At 39.8% G+C, this 27,053-nt stretch overlaps 1 protein-coding gene and 1 long non-coding RNA gene across 10 annotated transcripts; one reads left to right on the plus strand and one right to left on the minus strand.

Annotated features, from left to right (window-relative positions):
- Positions 1–23: 23 nt before the first annotated feature.
- Positions 24–3,377, minus strand: LOC139078455 (uncharacterized). Its single transcript, XR_011531407.1, has 2 exons — positions 2,938–3,377; positions 24–139 (listed from the first exon to the last, which is right to left on the minus strand). It is a non-coding gene; the product is annotated as an uncharacterized lncRNA (long non-coding RNA).
- On the plus strand, positions 2,999–27,053 carry ZNF510 (zinc finger protein 510). 9 transcript variants are annotated; one of them, XM_070589849.1, is made up of 8 exons: positions 3,023–3,109; positions 3,831–3,901; positions 4,683–4,970; positions 5,744–5,802; positions 17,034–17,130; positions 18,793–18,919; positions 19,216–19,311; positions 21,664–27,053. In XM_070589849.1, exons 5-8 carry the CDS (start codon positions 17,047–17,049, stop codon positions 23,367–23,369), a joined length of 2,013 nt encoding a protein of 670 aa, XP_070445950.1. In that variant the 5' UTR covers positions 3,023–3,109; positions 3,831–3,901; positions 4,683–4,970; positions 5,744–5,802; positions 17,034–17,046; the 3' UTR covers positions 23,370–27,053. The 9 variants fall into 9 exon arrangements, with proteins under 9 accessions (XP_070445952.1, XP_008540731.2, XP_070445956.1 ...); XM_070589852.1 differs by lacking the exon at positions 17,034–17,130 and adding an exon at positions 3,666–3,718 and having other exon boundaries at positions 3,045–3,109; XM_070589851.1 differs by lacking the exon at positions 17,034–17,130 and having other exon boundaries at positions 2,999–3,109.

Consider the following 27,053-nt stretch of genomic DNA (forward strand, 5'->3'; position numbering starts at 1 on the left):
AATGAGAAAGAGTGAACACCATATGGGAACCAAAAAATGTTTTATTAAAATGGTGTTAGAAAGGAATTATACGACTTGAGCTTTGGTTAGTTCATTTTGCAGAGGTTCCAAGGCAGTTGAATTTGTTCTGGGTTGGATGCTGTAAAAAAAATTTAAAAAAAGCAACAGTCACTCATATCAGCTGAGAGAATCATGTTTAGCATTTTGAGAGTGGTAGAGCGACCTTGTTTTTGTCCATACTTATGCAAAATTATAAAGTGGTTGTGCCTTGGGCTGGCCCCGTGGCTGAGTGGTTAAGTTCACGCGCTCCGCTGCAGGCGGTCCAGTGTTTCGTTGGTTCGAATCCTGGGCCCGGACATGGCACTGCTCATCAAACCACGCTGAGGCAGTGTCCCACATGCCACAACTAGAAGGCCCCACAACAAAGAATATACAACTATGTACCGGGGGGCTTTGGGGAGAAAAAGGAAAAAAATAAAATCTTTTAAATAAATAAAAATAAAGTGGTTGTGCCTGTCTTACAAGGTCACAGAATGACCTTGTCTGATTGGTGTTCAGTGACATTATTTAGGTCCAACAGGAAAACATCACTCTTCGCTGTGAGCACCAGAACAGCAGTTAGCCACAGCCAGGCTCTGAGTGTCAGTCAGTTCCTGCATGTCAGAGGCTGCTTCATATTTCCTCAAACCAATGAGGGAAATTGAAAATCACCATTAGAACACCAGAGTAATAATTGATGTAGGCAAGATCCACTGACGAATGCTAAATTGGTGGGCGATACTTTGAGTAGAAACAAGATGTTTTATAGCCTCAAAATATCTTTCCGCAAATATTTATTAGTTACTGTAGTGGTGCCCCATCTTACACTGGCAGCACCAGACTCGGACGAGGTGGGGCGCAGCTCAGGTTTGCAGCCCTTCTTAGCACATGCAGGCTAGGCAACCCGGCGTGGGGCAGGGTCTCACGCAGAGGATACGAGTGAAGGGCCAGCATTTCCTAGGAAAGGAGCTGAGAGGTCTTACATTGTAAAAACACTAGTATTCTTTAAGCACTTAATTTAGAAATTTAATTTAAAAACTTAGAAATTGTCTTTTAATTGCATATAGCTTGAATCCCTATGAAAGTTATGCCATAGATATAACCTTACTCTGTTCCAGCACCTACCTCATTGTTCTTACAAGGTTACTGAAAGTTCTCTTTCCACTGCTTAAACCCCGGCTCTGATACATACTACTGTCTCACTTGCTTTTCTTCCCGGACTTGAACTTTTATTGCCCCAGGATCAGTTTTCAAATATTTTAGCAATAGCATCCATGTTAATATAGACACACTGTTAATACATTCTCAATTCTTTTCTGATCATTACTAAAAGTCTTTATTGGAATGAAAGTTGGAATTGTTACTTTACGTTTAACAAACAAAATACATAAATGTCAAAGAGAAAAAAACACACAAAACTTTTTTTAGAATTCTGATTGGAACTTTAATTTTATTCTTTCCATCTAGGAAACTATTATTTATTAAAGTTTAAGTGTCAACAGAACAAAGTTTTACACCTTGATTCGCATAAACTGCACTAACTTACTGGTAACATTAATATTTTTTACTTGCTCACCAAAACTGAGTCTCTGTCTTTTTAGCATTGCAATATAAAATTATCTATATTACAAAATATTAACCAAGAAAAGTCTGTGTGTTTATAAGTATATGTACATATAAAGGTCATAAAATGTGTTCAGAGGTTCCTAATTTGGCTTCTAATTTCAGAAGTGTGCACATAAATTCTAAGCAAATTCATCCCTAGGAGATGCATAATTTGCATAATCATTTTCTTATCGAGTTGTGTGTAATTTCAGGTATTACTTATGTAAGACTGAACAGCTTATGTACTTTTTTCTTTTTTTCCCAGAGAAAAATGCTGAGGATTATAGATATTATTCCTTTATGCTAATGACAGGCTCCATTTTCTAGTATTTGTTACATTTTACAATTTTATTTACAAAAGCTGTTTACATATGATAAAGTCAACTGTATATTGGGACCCACAAAGTGGGGGCTCATGTCACAAATCTAAACCTCAGTCAGCCCGCACTTGTGGGACACGTCTCATTGTCAAGGAAAACTAACTACAACAACCACAATCCTCCAACTCAGTTTTAGCCAGCTTACTTTACCCTAGAAAATTTCAAGATCTCTGACCTCCTACCAATCATGCTCCGCTTCCACGTTTCCTCTTCTAACATTCTAGAAAATTCACTCTTGCCCAAAATCCCTCAGAAGAGTGCTCCACTGCATGTTAGGCACTGTACTCCCGTAATCCATAGATTGTTTTCCTTTGAATAAAGGACATCAAACTCATTGCTAAATTCTCTTGGTTTTGTTATTTGACACATATATCTTTACTTTTCTTGGCAGCTCTGAGTTAAAAGGCACACTTTTGAAAAGACAGTTCAAAATTCTCCCTTTATGAACTTTACATTACAAAATTTCCAAACACATCGAAAGCCGAAAATAGTAAAATGAGCATACCATATTCCAGAGATAGAAATTCTTAACAATTTGCTATATTTGCCTTTTCTAAGTTATTTGTTTTTAATTACAAGTATATAATACAATGCTAAGTACCTTAATACGCAGCTCTAAAAAAATAATAAACTTACCTACATAATCCCAATGTTATCACAATCAACAAAAGTAACAACTTCCCTTAATATTTCTAATATCCAATGCATATACAGATTTCCCCGATTTTCTCCAACCAGGATCCGATCACGGACCCACACGGTATATGTGCTATGGCAAAATTTAACCCATAACCTCTGGGCTTTGGCAGAGTCGGGACACCAGTCATCAGTAGAGACTGTTTATAACATCTCATTACTCCCTAACTCTTCCCCACGCCACCCCACCCACGTCCACACACGCCCCCACACTCACGCATTATGTGAGCGATCGCGGTGTTTTACGGGATACGTAGTCTCGAACTTTACGGGTTCTCGCGCAGCATTCTGGGAACGGATGGCCTGCGTTTCCTGCGCATGTGCAGTCAGCCCCGCTTTTCGGCTTCCGCCGTCTCCGGCCTCTCGAGTGTGGAGGTTTCGCGCCTCAAGTGAGAGCGTTGGCGGGTTTGCGCGTCCGCGCAGCTCGGGGGGCAGCGTGGAGGGGTGGGCTTGTGCCCAGGGGAAGGGAACAGGAAGGACTCCCCCCGCCCGGGGCCGGAGCCAGGCCCGGACGCAGCCCTAGGAGGGCGGGAGGGGGCGGGCCCAGGCCCAGGGGCGTCAGAAGGACTCGTCCTGGGGGGCAGACGCTAGGCGTGCGCGGCGGGAGGGGGCGCGGGCGCGGGCGCGGGCGCGGGCGCGGGCGCGGGCGCGGGCGGGAGGGGGCGGGCCCAGGCCCGGGGGCGTCAGAGAGCCTCGTCCTGGGCGGGCGGGGGCGGGCGGGGGCGGGTCCAGGCCCAGGGGCGCGTGAGGGCCTCCTCCTGGACTGCAGTCGCTGGGCGTGCGCGTGCGGGAGGCGCGGCGCGGCTGCCTGAGAGCCTGCCGTGGCGGGGCTGAGCTTAGGGGACCGAGGGCCCGGGCGATTCCGCGTGTGTCGCTCGGGCATCGGTCAGGTGTGTCATCTGAAAATAAGGGTATTAGTGAAAGCTGCTTCGTGGCGTTACGCAGAGAGAAGTCGTCGTCTGTAAAGCGTTTAGCCAAGTGCTAGTTAATAAGCGCTGGTAAGTACCGCCTGATAAGCAACGTGTAGTGTCGGCTCCCGTCATGTTTGGAAGACACTTTGTTCTTTTTATTTCGTATTTCGTTTAATCCTCACAACCACCCTAATTATAGGTATAACCATCTCATTAAAACATAAGAAAATGGGCTCAGAGGAGTGCAGCTCCAGACCCAAGGTCGCAAAGGTGAGGAAGCTAGGATGCAAACGCAGATGGGCTCCCCGCCCCCCATCAGGCTGTTCCTAACAGCAGGCCTGCCTCAAACCCAGTGCGGCAGCCTGCGCAGCGCTCGCAGGGGGACTTTCTGCCACGTCCCCAGCGCTGTCATTGTCAAGTCAGTGTGAACGGAGGTTCAGTCTGTGGCGAGTGTACTTGTTCTGGGATTTCTAGTGTGTCTCCAGAGCCTCTGGGTAAGACTAAGGCTTCCGGCACCTCCTGCACTGTCGAGGCTGCCCGTCCCCGGAAGGCTCAGTCTGATATCGTGGTGCACTGCTGTCCCACAGAAAGACACAGTCAGCCAGATATGTAATTTTAAATGTGAAACATACGAAGTTAATTTTAGGAACATGTGTTTCTCTCAATATATCCATAATGTTATTTCAGCATGTGGGCTAGCCACATTTCAAGTGCTCAATAGTCGGATGTGGCTGGTGACTACAATAACGGATTGAACACTTCTAATGAATTCCGAGAGAATTAGGTGTAAGGCTCTATACCACTGGTTCCCAAGCAGTGTAATTTTGCTCCCCAGAGGACTTCCGGAAATGTCTGGAGACGTTTTTGGTTGTCACAACTGGGAGGAGTGCTACTAGCATCTTGTGGGTAAAGGCCACAAATACTGCTAGACATCCTACAAAATGCACAGAACAGCCCCCCATGACAACGAGTTATCCAGCCCAAAATGTCAGTAGTGAAGTTGAGAAATACTGCCGATGGAAGTTTCAACTAAAATGGATTTGATTCCTAGGCCTAAGTCTCAATATCTCAGGAACAAAGTCGCTCTTGTTTGGAAGGAAGGACGGAGCCCTGGGGACAGGAGTCCCACATGGAAGAAAAGCCCATCTGACAGGGACCACCCTCACCAGAGCTTCAGAACAGATGCAGAAGAACTCAGAAAGGAGCGGGTCCTGTTTGCTCTACCAGTCACTGTTGTTAATCACCTTGCTCAGAGAGAGCCAGACTTGGTGATGTCCCCACATCCAGAAGCCGTCATAGACTATGTGACAGTGGACACTGGACCAGCTTCCAGCAGGTGGTAAGCTGGGCTTGAGAGGGCTGGGGGACTGTCAGGCTGCACAGGAAATGCCCCAGCCACAGCCAGAGCTGAGAAAGGTCTGTCTTCACTCCGGAAACAGCCCCCCATTTTCTTCATTCTTCTCTCACTCTTTCCAGATTCTGAGCCACTCTCACACCTTGTCCATCACATGTGGCATCTGGAGATATGCAGAAGATTCCTTTGTTCTGAACATAATAAATCACAAAATGATAGTATAGGAAGGGACTTCCGTTTCTGACTCTTTTGAAACCTTAAAAAAATATTGAGCCTGAGATGTATGTCCCCTGGTCACCTAAGATAGAGCTAGGAGCAAAGCACAGTGCTATTCATTCTGTCTTTTTGAGAATTTGCAACAAATTGGAACAAAGAGATTTTAAAATATTTTGTCATTAAGCATCTTATCTTTTTTTTCCAGAGTTTTGTGTTGCTTTTCTAACTCAAGGTGTAAATAATATTCTAGGATATTAATATTAATCCTGTTTTAATTTTTTGTTAATTAGAGGGGACATACATTTTTTTAAGTCAATAGGAAGATAATTTACAGTCATCCAGTGAAAAACAGCAAGGTTACATCCACATGATCCTATCAGGAAGTGCTGTCTCTGTGGTGCTTCCTGCCCCTTCTCAAGGGTCAGCAGAACGTTCTCTGTAGGGAGGCCTTTTCCCTAACTGGTGTGATGAGATTTTGAGGCAAGTGAATACAGAAGCTCACCAGACCTCTCATGCCTCCATTCCTCTTTCCTTACCCCCAGCTTATCCCGCACACTTCTCTGCACTTTCCCCAGAGCAGCAGAAAATGAACATATCTCAGGTGAGTTATTGATTACCACGTTTTTTAATAATGGATTTTAAAGGTGGTTAAGGAACCATATACATTAACACAGCGTAGCAGAAAGAGCAGTGGATCAGAATCATTGAAGGAAGACGGAGGAAAGCAGAGGAGGAGCGCAGCAGAGGAGGAGCGCAGCAGAGGTGGCGATGCCTAGATGCAGGTCCTCTGATGCTACAGATTGTCCGAAGTGCAGCTGCAGGTTTCGTCCTGACCTTTCTGATAGCCCTGGCGGAGTCAGACAGACTATATTTGTTTGAAGATTTGCATTGATGAGAGGCTTCAACCAAACATTCCTCATGGAATCTAAAGTCATCAAACTTAGGAAAAATGTATTTGTTGGTCTTCATGTGGGTGATAGTGCAAATCTTTCCAATAACAACCCTGAAATAAATGCAGGCGGTTGTTCCCACTTTCCCCTCAGTGGAAGTAGTGGGCATATTGCCAAAGCAGGGCTTTTGATAACACACTTGTTCAGGTAACTAAAACAGAAGTTGAGGTAAACATTTTTCTGATTATCCTGCTGGATCTAGGAATACTACCAAAACTAACTAGAGGTCCACTGAATGGCCTGCATGTTCATGTCCTTAAAATAGCTCTGTGAATATGTCTCTCAAGTACCTGTCATAACAAGTTGTTCAGAGACTGTTTAAATTCTCTTCTCTGGCATCTGTTACACACTTGCTGTTCCCAGTTACGACCAGTGCACGAGGCCTTGGTGTCTCTGCTCGTATGCCTGTGACCCGCACTCGCCAGTCACCTAATGAAAGTCAAATCCAGTGGGTCTTCCCTAGTCCTTACCTCAGTGGACCTCTCTGCTGCGCCTGCCTCTGCCCCGACCCTTTCCCTCGGGACAGTCTCCTGAGTTAGTGTCTGTGACACCCTCCTGCCACTGTCTTCTTGTGTTTCTTGCATGGAGTCGTCTTCCTTCTCTTCCCCTTTCACGTGTCTCATCCACAAGTTTGGATTCCTTCTCGTTGTTCTTCGAACTAATCTTTGTGACCCATTTCATCCCCTCTCTGGTTTTAACCATGATGTATTTGCTGCTTCTCCACAATGTGGTTCTTCAGCCCACTCTGACCAATAGCACTTTTTGTGATGATGTAAATGATCTGTATCTGCGCTGTCCAGAATGGTGGCCACTGGCCACATGTGCCCGTTGAGCACTTTAAATGTGGCTAGTGTGACTGGGGAAGTGAGTTTTTAACTTAAGTTTTAAATAATCACGTGTGGCTGATGTCTACCATGTTGGACATGGTTGACTCCACATCTCTGTGGGTATCTAAAGGGCATCTCCAGCTCAGCTGATTCAAAATCAGAGTTAATATTTACAGCCCTTCCCAGACAGATCCTCCCCATCTTTCCCTGTTAGATGATACAAGCCCATTCAGCCAGACACCCAAGCCATAAAAGTGGGATACGTCCTTGGCTCCTGTTGCTCGTACGCTCATCTCCTGCCACGTCTGGTCTGTAGTCGTGTCTTGCTGCTTTTCTTATCTGTGTAGGTCGAAGATAACAGCAATTTTATATGGTTCAACCTAAGACATTTTAAATGCATTCTTCTACTTTATCCCTCCTACTGCTGTCTCATGGCCTCTTGACTGAACTGTTGGAATAGCTTCTCTGCTGATCTGCCCACCTCTGTCTTCACCTCCTAAGCCCCTCTTCCACAGGAGAAGTTCGTCTCAGTGCGAATGAGGTCACGTCTCCTGCGTGTGTGAATCACTGCATGGCTCCTCACTCCCGTACGGTACAGTCCCCAGTCTCAGGGCGACCTTCAGGCTTGGGAGGCGTTACCCCTTCCCATTTTTTCTTTTTCCTTTACTGCTGCTCCGACTTTTGACAACTGTTTATTGAGCAGCAGGTGTTCCAGGGAAGTGACACGTGCTATAGTCACAGCTTACACAGTACAGATACTTTTCTTTCTTAATATCATTCAGTGGGAAAGAAGACATTAAAAAATTCAATATGTGACTATTCTAGAACACCACCAAACCTCATTTACTTTCTTAAACGCATCCTTCTGTTGCTGACTCTGCCTCGTATCATGTTCTCTTTGTCTTCTCTGGAGTGATCTTTAGAACCGTGTCCTCATTCTGTTTACCTGGTGCTATGGACTGAATTGTGTCCCCCGCACGTTCGTATGTTGAAGCCCTAACCCCCAACGTGACTGTATTTGGAGGTGGGGCTTTTAGGAGGTGATTAAGGGTAAATGAGGTCATAGGGTAAGATCCTAATCTGATAGGATTGGTTGCCTTATAAGAAGAGGAAGAGAGAGATAGAAGCTTCTCTATCTTTCCCTGCCCTGGCACCAAGGAAAGACCATGTGTGAGGTCACAGGGAGAAGGTGCCCATCTGTAAGCAAGGAAGAGAACCTCACCAGAACCCAAGCATGCTGATACCCTGATCTCAGACTTCCAGCCTTTAGAACTGTGAGGAAATCAATTTCTGTTGTGTAAGCCACTCTGTCTATGGTGTTTTGTTATGGCAGCCCATGCAAAAAAGACACCTGGCTCAATTGCTTCCTTTTTTTTTTTCATTTTATTTTTAATTGTGGTAACTGCAAAAATAAAATTTACCATCCTAGCCATTTTTATGTGTACAGTTCAGTAGTGTTGAGTACATTCATATTATTGGGCAACCAATCTTGAGAACTCTTTTCATCTTGCAAAACTAAAGCTCTATACCCATTAAACAACCCCCCATTCCTCCCTCCCTTCAGCCTCTGGCAACCACCACTCTACTTTCTGTCTGACTTTCCCTACTCATGTAAGTGGAATCATACGGTATTTGTCTTTTTGTGACTGGCTTAATTCACTTAGCATAAAGGCCTCAAAGGTCATCTGTGTTGTAGTATTTATCAGAATTTTCTTCCTTTTTAAGGCAGAATAATACTGCATTGTGTGTATATACCACATTTTACTTATTCATTCATTCGATGACAGACACTTAAGTTGCTTCCACCTTTTGGCTGTTGGGAATAATGCTGCTGTGAACATAGGTATACAATATCTCTTCAAGACTTTGCCTTTCATTTGTGTGGATATACCCAGAAGTGGCATTGCTGGAGCATGTGATAATTCTATGTTTAATTTTTTGAGGAACTGCCATACTGTTTTCAGCAGTGGCTGCACCATTTTACATTCTCACCAGCAATGCACAAGGGTTCCAGTTTCTCCAGGTCCTTACCAACACTTCTATTTTTCTGATAGTAGCCATTCTAATGGCTGTGAGGTCTGGCTCTTTACTTTTGACCTATCATGAGTCAGCTTTGGTTGCCTCAGCGAGGAAACAATGCTGTTTTCTTTCCCCCTATCTCCTGCTGGACTAATTTCCCTTCCTCTTCTAAATCCACATAGCCCCCTGTCTTGCTCCTGTCGGCACTTCACACATTGGTGGAAATAAGCTGATATGTATTTGTCTCTCCAATTAGAGCATTACCTTCACAGTCTGGAACCACCACAGGTTCATTTCATAGGCTCTGTTGCCAGGCCCTCAGCTTCTCTAGTTCAGATTGCTCATTAAATTCTGTTCTGAATAAAAGATGATCTCCTCTGAATACAGAACTGGGCCACTGAAAGAATCTGTTTTTCCGTTCTTAGAACACCACCTCATTTCTCACAACGTGGAGCCCATGCCATTGTTATCTTCTCTCCTAGGAACCTGCGCACACTTGTTCTACCCGTGAGAAATTGGCCTGTTCTTGTGAAGGAAGGACTCCTCCAAGAGGAAGGTTTCCTGACTTCCTCTCTGTCTTGTGTTTCCTCTCATGCATTGTCATGTAGCCTCCTAATCTTTAAGACCTTATCTCTTCCAGATTGTTTGTTTGCTGGTAAGGACTAAACTTCCTGTGGGCAAGTACAGTCCCCTTGGAGGAGATACTAGGAATAATGTGAAGATTTCTTCCTCATACAAGGGAAATAATCAAGTCATGATTAAAGGAATTAGCTGATTAATTAGTCATTTGAATTGAGTCGGCATCAGGATTTGCAATTTGTCAAAGAAAGAACACATTGGTGGTGTAGTTTCAGTTGATCATGGATGGAGAGTTGGAAAGGATTGTGTCAGTCCTGCAGAACAGGTGGGATTTGAGTTGTTGCAGAGTGTGGGGAGGTTACTGCATTTTGAGAGAACAGCATGAAGTGGACTAAACAAGGCAGGAAGGTCCAGTAAGACTGCTTGTTACACTGTGGACTTCTTCTTAGGGAATAATAAGCGATAGAGATGGAGATAAATGTTGGGACCAGACTCGGTGTATTAGTCTGCTAGGGCTACCATAATAAAGACCCACAGACTGGGTGGCTTAAACAAGAAATTTATTTTCTCAGGGTCTGGAGACTCAAAGTCTGCAATCTAGCTATGGACAGGGCTGGTTCCTTCTGAGAGCTGTGAGGGAAGAATCTGTTCCAGGCCTCTTTCCTTGGCTTGCAGATAGATGGCTGTCTTCTCCCTGTGTCTTCACTTCATCTTCCCTCTGTACACATCTGTGTCCAGATTTCATCTTATAAGGACGCTAGTCATATTGGATTAGGGCCCACCCTGATGACGTCATTATAACTTAATCACCGTGTAAAGACCCTGTCTCCAAATACAGTAATATCGTGAAGTACGGGGGGTGAGGACTTCAGTATGTGAGTTTGGGGTCGGACAAAAAGCCCGTTATCACTAGAAATCCTTGGATGCCATTCTTAAGGGCTTGGTTTTATCATGAGTTCTAATACATAACATGGGGAAGAAATGCATGTAATCAAAGCAGTTTTGTTTTTAATCTGGAAATACTAATGGAATGTGAAAGACATGAAAGGAGTGAGGTGAGAGTCAAGATGACTCCAGAATTTTTCAGACAGGAGGGCAGAATGGTGATCGCTGTTCTAGAAGTTTATGAGAGCTGAGATGGCACATAGTTTCATATATTTTTTAAGTCATTTATATTTCTTTTTTTGTGAATCAGTCTTCCTTTTTGCTAATTTTAGAGGCTTTTTAATTAAAGAATTTATCCTTTTTTTCTGACAAGTGTGACGGATATTTTTCCCTGTTTCATCATTTGTCTTTGGACATATTTTGTCTGCTAGACCAAGTTATTTCATTTTTGCTAGTGGCATTTTGAGAAATTTTTTAAATATAGAAAGATGCAAGGGATAATGTTGTAATAGACATGTTCCTACCTTCCCAAATTACCAACTATAAAATTTTGTTAAATTTTTCTCTTGCACTCTATTTTTTTCCTTTTGTTTATCATTTCCTTAACTGAGGTACAGCTTTAATACTAGTAAAGTGCACTCTTAAGTGTGAACTGCCTGGATTTTTACATATGTATACACATGGAATTTACCACCCAGGTAAAGATGGAGAACACTTCCATCACTCCTGAAATTTCCTTCCTTCCAATTTCTACTTAATAATCGCTGTCCCCTCTGCAGAAGCAACCACTATTCTAACTTCACATGTCAGAAAAAAAAGGATAAATTCTTTTTTGAACATCATAGAAATGAAATCATATGATGTGTACTCTTTTTTCAGAGGAAAAGGAGGTCTGTCTGCTTTCTCTGTACATAACATTTTTTAGATCATCAATGTTGCTGTGTGTTTCAGTACTTCCTTTTTATTCTGAGCAGTATTTCATTACATGATTTATTTGCTCATTCAATTTTGGTGAGTTTTTCATTTGTATTTTTCTAGTTTGGGACTATTATGAATAAAGCTGCTGTGAACATTACTTTGTGTCTCTTGGTATTTCTTCATTTCTCTTGTTATACCTAGAAATGGAATTGCTAATTCATAGAATAAACATATTCAGCTTTAATATATACTACAAGTAGCTTTCTAAAGTGGTTGAACCAGTTTATACTCCCACCAGCATTCTGGCTGTACCAAATTCTCACCAACACTTGTTATTGTCAGCCTTTTTGATTTTGGCCTTTCTGGTGGCTGTTTAGTGGTCTCATTGAAATTTATGATTTGCTTTTCAGTGATAAATACTAATATTGAGCACCCTTATTTGGTTTTTGGCCATGTGGATGTCCTTTTATGTAAAGTATCTGTTCAGTTCTGTGTTTTAATTGGATTGTTTGCTTTTTTTCTTATTGATTAGGAGTTATTTCTCTATTATCAATACAAGTCATTTGCCAGCTGTATGTATTGCTAATATATTTAAATCTGTAGCTTGACTATTTTTTTTAGTAATTTTTTTGATGAACAGAGTTCTTAAATTTAATGAAGTTTAATGGTAGTTCTCTGTGTATAATGTTTGAAAGATCTTTCCCTACTCCAAGATCCTGAAGATATTTTCCTACGTTGTGAGTAGATGCTTGATTATTTGAGCTTGACCCACCTGGAATTACTTTTGTGTATGGTATAAGGTAAGTGTCAGGATTCCTATTTCCATATAGATACCCAGTTGCTTTAGACCATTTGTTGAAAAGACCATCTTCTGTCCACTGAATTGCAGTAAGGCCTCTGCTGTCAATCAGGTGACCATATATATATGTGAGTCTATATCTAGACTGTATATTCTCTTCCTTTGATCCAGTTATTTGTTTCTGCTGGTATTTCACTGTCATAATTACTGTTGCATTACAGTAAGTCATGAAATATGGTAGTATAAGGCCTTAAAGTTTTACTTCCTCAAAAAAATTATTGGCTAATTTAGTTCCTTTGCATTTTCATAGAAATTTCATCAGTTTCTACAGAAAATCCTGCTGGGTGGTTTTTCATAGTAGAGGTGAAGTCTTTGACATGTTTCATTAGATGTATTCCTACATATTTGATCTATTTTTATATTACTTTAAATAGTACTGTTTTTTAAATTTCACTTTCTAGTGGTTTATTGTTGATTAATCTTAAAATACAATGGATTTTTTCATGTTGATCTTTTGTCTAGGCATTTTGTCAAATTCACTTATTCTAGTAGCTTATTTATAGATTCTTTTGGATTTTAAATAGGTACAATCATGTCCTTTGCAAATAAAGGTAATTTTACTTTTTTCTTTCCAATATTTATGTGTTTAATTTTTTTTAAGCTTTATTCTTGTACTTCCAGTACAATGTTGAATGCAAGTGATGATAATAGAAATCATTTTCTTAAACCTCACCTTAGAGGGTAAAGTACTCAATATTTCACCATTGAGTCTGCTTTTAATTGTAGGGTTTTTTGTACATGTCCTTTGTTAGAATAAGGAAGTTCTCTTTCTGTTTTTAGTTTCCTGAGAGTTTTTATCACACGTAGGTATTAAATTTTGTCGAGTGCTTTTTCTGCATCTAGTGAGATAATAATATAATTCTATTCCTTTATTCTGTTAAAGGAATAGAATGGTATTGATTGATTTATCAATGTTTAACCAATCCTGCATTCCTGGGATAAATCCTACTTGGTCATGGTGTTTAATTTTAAAATACTGCTATATTCAGTTTTCTAGTATTTTTTTGAAGAGTTTTGTATCTATATTCATAAGAGATATTAAATTTTAGTCCTGTGATTTCTTTGGCTTTGGTTCAGAGTAACTTGTAGAATGTATTAGGAAGTGTTCCCTCTTCTGTTTTTGGGAGAGTTAGAAAAGGATTTGTGTTAATTCTTCTTAAATGTTTGGTGGAATTCATTAGAAGCCATCTGGCCCTAAGCTTTTCTTTGTAGGGAGGTTTTTAATTACTGATTCAGCCTCCTTATATGAATCTGTTCAGATTTTCTGTTTCCTTTTGAGTCGGTTTTAGTAGTTTGTGTATTTCTAGGAATTGTCCTTTTCACTAAGTTACCTAATTTGTTGGTGCACTGCTGTTTATAGTACTCTCTTACAGTTCTTTTTATTTCTGTAGGGTCAGTAGTAAATTTGATTCTTCTTTTTTCTTGGTCAGTCTGCATAAAAGTTCATCAATTCTGTTGATCTTCTCAAAGAACCAGCTTTCAATTCTGTTGATTCTATTGTTTTTCTATCCTTTGTTTTTCTCTGCTCTAATCTTTATTATTTCCTTTCTTCTGCTAGTTTTAATATTTTTCTAGTTCCTTAAAGTGTATGTTAGGTTATTGATTTCTGATCTTTTTAATGTAGACGTTACAGCTACAAATTTCCCTCTAAGCACTGCTTTGGCTGTATCTCCTAAGTTTTGATATGTTGTGTTTTCATGTTCAGTTGTCCCAAAATATTTTCTGATTTCCCTTGTTATTATTCTTTGATCCTTTGGGTTTTTTAAGAGTGTGTTGTTTCATTTCCACGTTTTTAAATTTTCCTTGTCTTACTGGTTTCTGGTTTCTGGTTTCATTCTTTTTTGGTCACAGAAGATACTTTGTATTTTAACCTTTAAAATGTATCAAGACTTGTTTTGTGGCCTAACTTCTAGTCTATACCAGAGACTGTTTTATGTGTACTTGAGAAGAAGGTGTTGGCCTGTGTGTTCCTGTAGACATCTTGGTCTGGTTGATATAGAGTTATCTTCAAGTGTGCTTTTCCCATATTGATCTTCCATCTGCTAGCTCTATCCATTATGAAAATGGCATATTAAAATCTCCAACCATCATTGTTGAATTATTTATCTTTTCAATTCTGTCAGTTTTTGCTTCATGCACTTTGAAGCTCTGTTGTTAGGTACATGTAAGTTTATAATTGTTACAGCCTCTTGATGTATTAACCCTTTTACCATCATAAAATGTCCTTGTTTCTCCTTGTTTTGTTCTTAAAGCCTATTTTTTTGTCCTTCCTTTTTTGTGTGTGTCTTAAACTCTATTTTGTCTAATCCTAGTGTAAGCAATCCAGGTTTCTTTTGATTACTGTTTACATGGTATATCTTTTACCACTCTTTTACTTTCAAACTATTGTCTTTGAATGTAAAGTGTCTCTTGCAGACAGAATATAATTGGATCATGTCTTTTAAAATCCATTCTGCTAGTCTCCGCCTTTTAATTCAAGCATTTAACCATTAACATGTAATTACTGATAAGTAGCATTTATGTCTTCCATTTAAACATTTGTCTTCAGTAGGTGATATGCTCTTTGTTTTTCTACTTTGTCATTTTTGCCTTCTTTTGTGTTAAATCAGTATTTCCTAGTGTACCATTTTCATTATTTTATGTCTTTGCTACATTTTTTGTCTGTTATTAGTGATTATCTTGTTGATTACAATTAATATCTTAACAATAACTGTCTTGTTCAGATGAATACCAGCATAATTTCCATAGTATACTAAAACTTTGCTCTTCTGTAGCTCCACTCCCTCCTTACTCCTTTGTACTGTTATTGTCATCCAAATTACGTTTTCCTGCCTTATATGTATACCAGCAGAGATTTCTGATTACTGCTTTATGTAGTTGTCTTGAAATCATATAGGAGAAAAATAAATGCATAAAAATACATTTATACATTATGGTGCCTTTTATATTTTTACCTGTGTAGTTACTTTTACCTAGAAGTTTTCTTTATTTCTTCATATGGATTTGAGTTATCTAATGTACTCTCATTACAGCCTGAATGACACCCTTATTAATATTTCTTACACAGCAGGTGTACTAGTGACAAATTTTCCCAATCCTTGTTTATCTGGGAGTGTCATAATTTCTTCATTTTTGTAGAATGGTTTTGCTGAATGCTGAAGTCTTGCTTGACAGGCTTTCCTTTCGGCACTTGAAATGTCATATCATTGCCTTCTGGCCTCCCTGGTTTCTAATGAGAAATCAGCTGTTGATCTTATTTGAGAGCCTTTGGAAGTGATGAGTCACTTCTCTCCTGCTGCTTTCACATTCATTTGTTGGCTTTCCACCTCTCTTGTTCTCGCCTCTCTTTTTGCTCCTGTTATGTAGATGTTGCTGTGTTTGTCCTCAGGTCGGTGAGGTATTTGTTCCTTTTCCTTCATTCTTTTTACTCTGTGTTCTCAGATTGGATCATCTGAGTAGATTTATATTCAAATTGGATGATTCTTCTGCATGCACAGATCTCTTGAGCCCACTAGGGAAGTTTTTACTTCAATTATTATACTTTCAACTCCAGAATTTTGGTCTCCCTTTTCATTATATATATAATTTCTGTCTCTCTATTGATATTGTTTATTTGGTAAGACATTGTTCTCATTCTTTCCTTTGGTTCTTTAGATATGATTTCCTTTAGTTCTTTTTGTGCATTTAAAACAGTTGATTAAAAGTCTTTGTCTAATAAGTCCAATGTTTGGACTTCCTCAAGGACAGTTTCTACACTGTTTCATGCATAATTTTTTTTCCCTGTGTATGAGCCATACATTTCTCATACATTCTCATTTGTTTGCATATCTCAAATTATTGTTGAAAACTGGACATTTCAAATATAATGTAGTAATTTGTAATCAGAGTCTCCCCCACCACAGCTGTTATGTGTTTGTTTAGTGACTCTTTTGAATTAAGCATAGAATCTATATTCTTTGTCATGTGTGGCCACTGAAGGCTCTGCTCCATTAGCTAAAGAGTCAGCTAATAAATTCGACTGACTTCCTTAAGTACCTGTACCCAGTAAGGCTCCAATCTTTGCTGAGGTGCTCTGTGTGTATCTTGGGGTATGCCTTCAGCAGTTAGCTGGCATTTTACTGCTCCGCAGTAGCCTTCACTTTCCCTGCACAGAGCCTCAAGGCTAACGAGAGCTAGGGGCTCAGTGCCTTCTCAGGTCTTTCCTGTGTATGCACATGGCCCAGGGCATGTATGTTGCCTTCTAGATTCCCAAGGATATGTCTGAGCTTTTCAAAGCCCCGGTGGGATATCTCATTCTCCAGCTTTTCCTTTTAAGCTTTTTAGTTAGACTCTTGTTTCCATTATAAACTATGTGAAGTAGCCATGAGGGTAAACAATATCCCGTGATTTTTTTTTTTCCCCACTAATGGCATGCCCCCAGGGAAAATGCTATTTGCAGTGGGTGAGCTTTGAGTCATGAGAAATGTAGACAGCATCATGAGTGAGATGTTCCAGGGAACCACCAGACAGATCAAATAATGACAGTTGTCTAGGAATGGGGCTTATCTTCTAATTGGACCTCAGTCTTAGGCACTGAAAAGTTGAGTCTCAACATTTTATTACTTACAAAAGATAGGGCATGTGAGTCTGGGCAGCATTTTGATAATGTCCGCTAGTGCTTTCCCCCTACTGCACTGATATCCTATCAAAGTTAATGTGTTTTGATGACTTTCCCCTTACAGATGAAGTATTATGTAGTGGAGATATGCAGTATGGGTCTAAGTGAATTTAGGCAGTGACTGTTCTTCCCCAACAGTAGCCAGCATCACATGGGGCAGAAAGAGACTTCGTCTGGATTCTCCCCCAGTCCTCTCTGTGACAGGTTGGATTCCTGGAGAAAATTCCACAAGAAGGTAGAAATCACCCTGTGACTCCCCAGGGACTTAATACTCTAACATTTGCACACATGTGGCCTTTAGCAGGTTAAAATTTTTCTGGCTTTGTCTTCCTGCTGTCTTCAATGGAGTTTGGTAGCATATGGTTCAGTAAGCAAACAAGTGGGTCCTGATTCTCCCTACAGGTGCCTGTCTCTTTCCTGATTTCAGATGGTGTGCCATGCAGTTTGATTTCTCTGATGAGTTCAAAAAAGGACAATTTCCAATTTACCCAGATTTGATCTTGTTGTAAGGATGTTGGTATTGTTCTTTTCAGCTGTCTACCTCTCTGAACTAAAATTCAAAGGCAAACTATATGATTACAATTTTTTCTAATTTGGTGAGACATATTGCTTTTTAATATGCAGAGAGTACTAGAAAATAATTTGTTATGATCAGGCTATCCTATATATTTCAATTAGTCAACTTGGTTAATTCTGTCATTTAAATGTTCTATATCAGTGGTCAGCAGACTTCCTGTGAATGTCAGATAGTAGGTTTTGTGGGAGATACGGTCTCTGTTGGAACTACTGAACTCTACAGTTACAGTGCTGTAGGCGACATAGATAATACATACAACAAATGTGACTGTGTTCCAATAAAAGTTTTTATTAAAAAAATAGGGGGTGGACCAGATTTGACCTTTGGGCTGTAGTTTGCTCTCCACTATTCTGAATCCCTATTGGTTTTTTCAACCTGCTTGTCCTATGAGTTACTGAAAGAGTTAAAATCACTAATTATAATTGTGAATCTATCTCATTTCTGTCATGTTTTGTTTATATACAGTCAATTCTCATTCTCAGCGGTTATGTTTTGTAAAGTTGCCGTTAACACTGAATTAACAAATACTGAATCACTGCTAGGAGAAATACAGGGTTAGGTTCTTGGAAGCCTCTGGTCACAACATTTTGGTCAACCAGTCAATATATTACCTTATTTTATGTATGTATGTGTTTTAAAACACTTCATTTAATATTATTGTTGATTCATAAACATGAACTGACAGCCAACAGCACCATAATTAATTCTTGAACAAAGCTTATCTAACACACTTGTTTTCTCCATAAGGCACATCACAGCCTTCTTACATTTAGGAACACTGGACAGCACTTCTGCACTTCACAGGGGGGCCATTTGAGACGGAAATCATCAGGAGAAAGCACAAACATGCAAAAATTGTGCTATATAGACTGCAAAAAGGACGCTTGTTTAGGACAGCTGAAACAAGAAGGCAAACCATTATCTTGCTCTGCTTAGCTAGGATTTTTTATCATTCTGTGTTTGTTTGCAAATGACTGCAAAATTATGAGTACTGATTTTGAGGTTACAAGTAAATTTTAGTGAGTAGGTGAGTTTGCAAATTCAGAATCTGTGAATAATGAGGATTGAGTGTATTTGGAAGCTATGTTTTCAATTGCATGCCAATTCATGTTTGTTGTATCTTCTGTCAAAAGGACCATTTTATCATTATAAATTGTTATTCGTTATGTTTTATCACTCCTACCTTCAAATCTAATGTTTTTCATGTTAATATATCATTTGTTTTAAGTTCTTTACAGTACATAGGAATTGTTTTCCTAGGTATTTTCTATGTCACCTAATTCTGAACCCTTCAGATTGAACAGAAATGTACTGTTGCAGGCATCAGTGTCATTCAAGGATGTGACTGTCGAGTTCACCCAAGAGGAGTGGCAACAAATGGGTCCAATTCAGAGAACCCTGTACAGAGATGTGATGCTGGAGAACTACAAAAACCTAGTCTTAGTGGGTGAGCATATAAGCATAACTTACCCTCATAACTCCATATAGAAGGCATTTCCTTTTTTGCACCAATACACATGAATACTTTATTTAAATTTTACTGTTATTTAGGCTTTTCACTCAGGAATATAAAGTAACTACATCTATTTAAGGAATGGTAGGAATGTTTGTGTTGTCAGCTCCCAATGATAAATTCAGATGAGGACCTTCAGGATGCTGTTCCCACAGCTGTGTCTTTTTCCACTGTTGGAGACGAAAGAGCTCATCATCTGGCCTAAGTACTCCACTGTTCCCTGTTTACAGGGAACTGCACTTACAAACCCGAGGTGATCTTTAAGTTGGAGCAAGGAGAAGAGCCTTGGTTCTTAGAGGAAGAATTCTCAAACCAGAGCCTCCAAGGTGAGTTACTGAGCACCAGCAGACAGAATCCTGGAGGGTAGTTAGAGTCCAAAAGGTCAGTTTACTAGGGAACACCTTCATATTTCAAGAATTTTCTTATAAAGCCAAAAGCACAAAAAGCACCAATCAAAGGAAAATGATTAAATTGGACTACATTAAAATTGAATATTTTTTCAAAAAAGATATCATTAAAAGGATAAAAAGATAAGCCACAGAGTAGAATATGTATACAGTACACTTACCCTAGAAAAGGGTAAGTGTCTTGAAAATGTAAGAACTTCCACAAGTCACTACAGGAAAAGGTAGCAGCCGAACTGAAGAACAGATGAAAGACTTTGAACAGAAACTTTCAGATGTGCATTAAATCTTTAAAAATGTGCTCGATCTCATTAGTTTTCATGGAGTGCCAAAGATAAGGTGAGATAAGAGATATGTATGATAGGAGGTGAAATTAATAAATCTGGCAATGCCAAGTCCTAGTGAAGATGCAAAATACTAAAGACTGGTGTTCACTGACTGAAGATGTAAATTGGTAAAACCACTGTGAAGTCAGGAGGATGTTATCAAATCAAGCTGAAGTTTTACATACCTTGTAACCAAGCAGTCCCTTTCCTAACTGTATTCCCTACAGGAAGCATGATTGTATTGTCTACAGTGAATAAAAGAATCTTTATGGAAATATTGTTTATTTTTGCCAAAAATTGGTATCATTAACAGTAGAATGAAGAAATAGTTATATTCCTTAAGGGAGAATTATACACTACATAAAATCTTAAACAGTGATTACAAACAGAACATTAAGCAAAAGAAACCAAAAAATATAAATATGCCTGTATGGATATATTTATGTAAATATCAGTAACAGGCAAAACTCAACTACATTTTTAGGAATTCATATATTGGTGGTAAAACTACAAAGAAAATCAAAGGAATGATTACATAAATATTAGGAAAGTGAGAAACTCTTAAGCATGAAGAAGTTGTAACTGGACAGGGATAAATAGGGATTTCTGCAGAGTCGTTTGTGTTCTGTTTCTTGACATGGTTTCTAGTTCCATGAATATTCACCCTATACTCTTAAGTTGCAAATAGAAGTTTTATACAGATAAAAATTGTGTTTCATGCTTAACAGAGTAAAGAGATGAGCCAGAAGTAGCAGATGATATTTACAACTCATATAATGAACCCATTAAGCATGGGCATCTAGAATGCATAAAGAATTTGGACCTTAATCTCAAGTGTCATCTTTGCAGTAAGGCCTTCCATGATACTCCATTGAAAATTGTAGCCCTGGGGCCAGCCGTGGGGCCGAGTGGTTAAGTTCCCGTGCTTTGTTTTGGCAGCCTGGGGTTTCTCTGGTTCAGATCCTGGGCGCAGACATGGCACCGCTCATCAGGCCGCATTGAGGCCATGTCCCACATGCCACAACCAGAGCAACCCACAACTAAAATATACAACTATGTACTGGGGGGATTTGGGGAAGAAAAAGCGGGGGGGTGGGGGGGGGGAAGAAAATTGGCAACAGTTGTTAGCTCAGATCCCAATCTTTAAAAAAATAAAATAGTACCCCTCATATCAAATTGAAATGTAGAAATTTAGGATGAGGTGATCAGGTTCACTGACAGTTTTGATAGACTGAATCAAAGGTACCACAGCCAGAATTGAGCAGTGAATCCAATTTAGTTGTAAGAATGGATTCTCTTTTCATCAGTTTTAAACTTGTTTTTATTTCTGTGACTCACAGCTGAAAGATGGCTTAGATCCTGAGCTATAAACTTCTTCCTTAAATCATGAGGAAGTTGGTGCTATCGATTTAATTGGATGTTGAATGATTGAAAGGAAATAAGGGATGATGGCAAATTGGAAGTATGTAGACTCTTTGCATATTGCACCAGTATAGTTTAGATAATGTAGGATCTATACTGTAATTTACTTCCTCAAACCAAACCCTTTCCCTGTTGGGTCTAGCCCATCAGTGCTCATTATCTCCTAATTTTTCCTGCAACTCTACTTGTTTATAGTCCTTGGTGTATTCATCCCATTATTTGGTTTTCCAGCTCCCTAAAATAATCACTCCTATAAATCTAATTTCTATTTTCTTTTCTTTCCCTTCTCCACTCTGGTAGGAAATTCCAATTTATCACAATTTAAATACAGATATGTGTTTCTTACCAGTTTCCTTTCTCATTTTCACTAGATAAAATACTGTTTTTTTGAAGGAGGGTGAATATATCTATATAGTCACACAAATTATTTAATCTTGAGAAATCAAAAAATGAAATGGAACATCAGCTATATTCTATAAGCTCCAACCATAAGAAATGTAAGACTCATATTTTCAATTTTCCTCAGTTTTAGGAGATTGCAAAGGTGATAACCTGTTCAAGAGGAATAAGAGAATCAAAGAGAAACCCTTACAGCAAGTAATATTCATCAATAATAAACCATTGACTAAAGAGGAAGAGAAATTTGGGGGAAGACCATTTAATCTGCACATAGCTTCTGTTTCTTCAACAAAAATGTCCTGTCACTGTGACTCATGGAGAGTGAATTCGCAAAATAGTTCTCAGTTTATCCTTAATAATAGAACCTATTCAACCAAAAAAAGAGATTCCTGTAGTGTATGTGAAAATTTGCCTTTCAAAATTAAGTTTGAGAGAACTCATGCTGGAGAAAAATGTTTTGAATATAATAAGAATGGGAAAGCCCTCAGTTATAAGGAAAGTCTTACTGAGCATCAAAAGTGTCAAACTTTGGAGCAAGCTTTTGAATATGATGAAATTAGAAAAGCTTTCTATAATGAGGCTGTCTCTGTTACACATAAAAGTACTCACACAGGAGAAAAATCCTGCAAAGATGATGAATTTAGGGAAAACTGTGATAAGACAACTCTCTTTGACCACAAAAGAACTAAGACAGGGAAGAAACACTGTCGTTTTAACCAATGTGGGAAATCCTTTTGTGAGAAGTCAGTTGTCAAGGAGTACAATAAATTTAATGTAGCTGTGAAACACTATGAATGTAATACAAGTGGGAATACTTTCATCAGGAAGTCACACCTCACTCAACCTCAGAGAACTGTCACAGAAAAGAATCCATTGGTATGTAATGGCAAAACACAAACTGGGGATAAATCCTTTGAATATTGTGAAAATAAATCCTACCAGACATCAACCCACAGAGTATGCCAGAGAACTCACTCTGAAGTAAAGCCCTATAAGTGTAATGAATGTGGGAAATCCTTCTGTCAAAAAGGACATCTCATTCAACATCAGAGAACTCACACGGGAGAGAAACCATTTGAATGTAATGAATGTGGAAAAACTTTCTCCCAGAAGTCACACCTCAGTACACATCAGAGAATTCACACAGCAGAGAAACCCTATAAATGTAATGAATGTGGGAAAACATTTGTGCAGAAGTCAACCCTCAGGGGACACCAGAGAATTCATACAGGAGAAAAACCCTATAAATGTAGTGAATGTGGAAAAACTTTTGTTCAAAAGTCAACCCTCAGAGATCATCATAGAATTCACACAGGGGAGAAATCCTTTCAATGTAACGAATGTGGGAAAACTTTTGGCCAAAAGTCAAACCTCAGAATACATCAGAGAACTCACAGTGGTGAGAAAACTTATCAATGTAGTGAATGTGAAAAATCCTTCTGGCGAAAAGACCATCTTATTCAACATCAGAAAACGCACACAGGTGAAAAACCATTTAAATGTAATGACTGTGGGAAAACTTTCGCCAGGACATCAACCCTCAGAGTGCATCAGAGAATTCATACTGGGGAGAAACCATTTAAATGTAATGAATGTGGGAAAAAATTTGTCCGGAAGGCAATCCTTAGTGATCACCAGAGAATTCATACAGGGGAGAAGCCCTTTCAATGTAATAAGTGTGGAAAAACTTTTGGCCAGAAATCAAACCTCAGAATACATGAGAGAACGCACAGTGGGGAGAAATCTTATGAACGTAATGAATATGGAAAATTGTATAAGAAATCAACCCTAAATGTATGTCAGAGAATTCAGGGAGGGGGAAAACCCTATTGATATAATAAGTACGGAAACTCCTGGCTAAAAAACCAACCCATTTGACATCAGAAAATCACACAGGAGAGAAACTGTGTAAAAAATGAATGTGGGAAGAATTTGTCCAAGAGGCAACCCTGAGAGTATATTAAAGAATTCCCTCAAGCTTCTATTTCTTTCAAGGTACTAGAGGAAGCCCTTTTGAATGATGTCATGTCCTATTAGATGACTCACACATCACATGAGCTGGTAATCTGTTCACTAGTAAGAATTTAGGTTTTTTTTTGTTGAGGCACATAGCTGATCTAAACTTCCCAGTCTCCCTGTCATCTAACTGGGGCTTTGTAACTGGCTAGTGGGATGTGGATGCCACACCCAGTTCTCACAAAGAAAGACCTCCCTGACAAACTACCAGGCCACTGTCAGAACATGGAGACGACTTCCAGGACAACCTTGGGCGCCATGCTTTAACAGCACAGCACAGGATCAAAGCTAGGGTGCCTGTGCCTGGGGCTGCCCTATGGCAGGGTGGTTAAAGTAACACACGCTCTGCTTAGGCCCAGTTCACAGGTTCAGATCTGGGCACAGACCTACTCTACTCAGTGGCCGTGCTGTGGAGGCATCCCACATACAAAATAGAGGAAGATTGGCACAGATGTTAGCTCAGCATGAATTTCCTCACCAAAAGACACCCAGGGTGCCTGGAATGTGTGGAACAAGATTCTCTCTTCTACATTTTTATCGCTTGAATATATTGTGAACAAGAGTTAGGCTTGTATTCTGTTGAGCTGCATGTTTGGCTCTGTTTGTTTCTGCACACAATTTAGCCATGTCTCTGCTAGGAAGGCAGAAAATTACTGTAAAAGCTAAACTTACGTCAGCCAGAGAGTGCAAACCTTATTAGAGAGTTGGTGTGTCAAGGAGTCCCTCAAAGATCATCAGAGAATTTGTACAAAAGACATTCTTTCAGTGCACTGAAATAGACAGGACCGCCTGATACAGGGCTTTGGATGAACCTAAAAAGTTGGAAGATTTTTGGTTGAAGGGTGAGTAGCCATCATGCGACTAAAATAAAGGGGACTTTCTTAATGTCATGAAGCCACTCTCCACATCTCCATATACTCCAATCTCAGCTGGTTTAAGGGAAAGAGGTTTTCCTGTCTAGAAAAGGGACCAAAGGCCATTGGCACCCACTGAAGTATTCTGGGGAACATTGAGGGAAGGGGGGAACTCAAACTTGTATGGTTCTCTGGGAGACAGCTGCCCAAGGCAACATCTTATCAGTTCCCATAGAGGTAGGGGCATCTAGATTTATGTAATGTCATTAGGGCAGAGTTTACAGTAGGGAAGGGAAACGAATGGAATCTTAGGAATAAATTGGGTCCTTTGGGCCAGTGTAATGTACTGTGGTTACTTCTACATCTGAAAGTGTAGTAGGAATTAATATGTTGTATGCTGTACTTCCCCTTCCCAGAAGTCACAGAGGGCATTCTCCCAGTCAGGAAGAGTTGCATGTAAAGAACTACTTTTGAGGTCTCACAGCCTTAATGACCATTTTGGGCTTCAGGTCTCTGACTGGTGATTTTGTTGATTGGAACTTCTGGCAAAAGGAGGCACGCTTGGGGGCGGGGAAGGGTGGTTTGACTTGATGCCCTAACAACTCCCACATATACCCCTATTGTAACGCAGTCATTGGCCTACTTTTGAGCTCTTCTACATTACACCTGACTCGCAGAGGCCTCTGACTTAATGTTCCAATTTGGGAGTGTGCCATCTTGGACTTACCAACTGACAAGATGCGAAGAACTCAAGCTTCATGTGTGAAATCAAGAATGTAGCTGTCCTGGTCCCAGCAGCATCTCAGCTGTGCATGAAACAGCAACTATCCCTCAGGACGTTTATTCCTTGCTTTGCTGCCTGGAGCATAGCTGCTGGCTCAGTAAGGCCCTCTATTCATAGAAGTTCCTCTAATTGGGCCTGGTTCTCTGATGGTTTGGCTAGTTGAAACCACTCAGACGCTATGATTATTCAACCTTAGTATTATGCAGACCCCAAAATTGATGTGGCTGTTCCTCTCACTGAACAGAACACAAGGTTGTTCTCAACTCTGGCCACTGTTCCCTTTGATGAAATTTGGTGCATTTTTATTGACTCTTGGGCTCTTACTGTGCCTAGCTATTTGACATGCTGGTTCTAAAACTATAGACAGACAAGAGCACCCCTCTTTGGTGCTGTGAACTGTGGGGGGAAAGTCACAGGTTTTGAGCATAATGTCTGAGTTGTTCAACTAGATGCCCTAGATGTTCTGTGATAAGACTGGAATCAAGCTGCTAATCAAGCTTCACTACCCTGATTGCTAGCATTGCCACCTGGATCCCTCATCATACTGAATGGCAAAACATTCACCATTTTACACTGGATACAAAGGAAAGGTTTCTGTGTATCCAGTGCTCCCTTGGATGTCATTTGATAGAAGAACCTACATTTTTTTCTTCCAGGTTAATAGTCAATGCTCCATATGCCATTTGATTAATTCACCCCTTTCCTACTGATTTTAAATATTTTTATGTACTAAATTCTCACTTGTAAAGATATTGCATATGGCTACTCATGACCCATTCTCTACATTGTTTTATTAATAACATGTTTTGGAACAAGACTGGCACATACCTCATAGGCACCAAAAATCCTATCTTTCTGGCCTGATAATGTTTCACTGAAGTGTATTCAAATCAAGATTAGTAAAGGACAATGCCTCCTAGGACTCTGGAAATGGAGCATCACAGACCAGTTACGTTGTTATTCTCGAGCTGCCAGCAGCCTTGCCAAGAATATGCATCTATAATAAGAGCAGATAATGTCCAGTTAGTGCTATTCTCTGAAAATCAAGAGATAACTTTACTGTTTTTATAATAGTTGGTAATATCAAGAAAGTCTTAAAATTTTTTCTCGGTTTCTTATGATATTTAGAATCATGTCTACTTTTATATATAATCTTTTAGGATTATGACTGGATTTGCTATTAAGTTCAGGATCATCTGCCCACTAGGATGGAACCAGTTCAGCCAAGTGGCCTGAATCATGCATTGGGAGGCCAGGTGACAAAAGTCCCCTGACTGGACACTCAGGCCTCACCTGCTGTGCCCTTGCTGGCAGGACACCTCTTCTATATCATACATTATCAACTGGAGACTGTGATCTGTGCTGTAGTCATAGCTCCCTTCCCCCACCTGGCTCATTGCTCCAGGTTATGGACTTTTATTTCAACAGATGGATGCCTCATCTAGAGACACTGGAGGAGTCAATTTTCTATCTGCCTGCCTACTAAGGGTCTTCAAGCTAATAAAAAAGCCTCCATGAAGGCAAGAATTTGTATCTGTTTTGTTCATACTGTATCCCAAGCATAGGAAACAGTCCCTCTATCTATTGGGCACTCAGAAATACTTGTTGAAGGTAGAATTATCTAAATGAAATCTGAACATTTTTCCTTTCAATGCTGGAAATTCTCTTTTTAGAGTCATGATTTATTATAAATAGGTAAGGAAAATTGTTGCTGTAAGCTCCCACTCAGACTCTTCTGTTTTGGATGTTTTCTAAAATTGCTAAAACTTGTTCTTAACGTTCAGAACTGTACAGTACTATTCCTCAAATCTGTGCCACCAAAACAGAATTTACCTCCAATAAACTAATACTCCGAATTCAAAA

The sequence above is a fragment of the Equus przewalskii genome, chromosome 22, assembly GCF_037783145.1.
Source record: "Equus przewalskii isolate Varuska chromosome 22, EquPr2, whole genome shotgun sequence".
Taxonomy (NCBI): domain Eukaryota; kingdom Metazoa; phylum Chordata; class Mammalia; order Perissodactyla; family Equidae; genus Equus; species Equus przewalskii.

Bases quoted from the DNA above. Each gene is read 5' to 3' on its own strand.
- ZNF510 (XM_070589849.1), top strand. From the start codon at position 17,047: ATGGGGCAGAAAGAGACTTCGTCTGGATTCTCCCCCAGTCCTCTCTGT. The intron at 18,920-19,215 runs GTGAGCATATAA...CCCTGTTTACAG, and splicing joins CAAAAACCTAGTCTTAGTGG to GGAACTGCACTTACAAACCC. The intron at 19,312-21,663 runs GTGAGTTACTGA...AATTTTCCTCAG, and splicing joins CTCAAACCAGAGCCTCCAAG to TTTTAGGAGATTGCAAAGGT.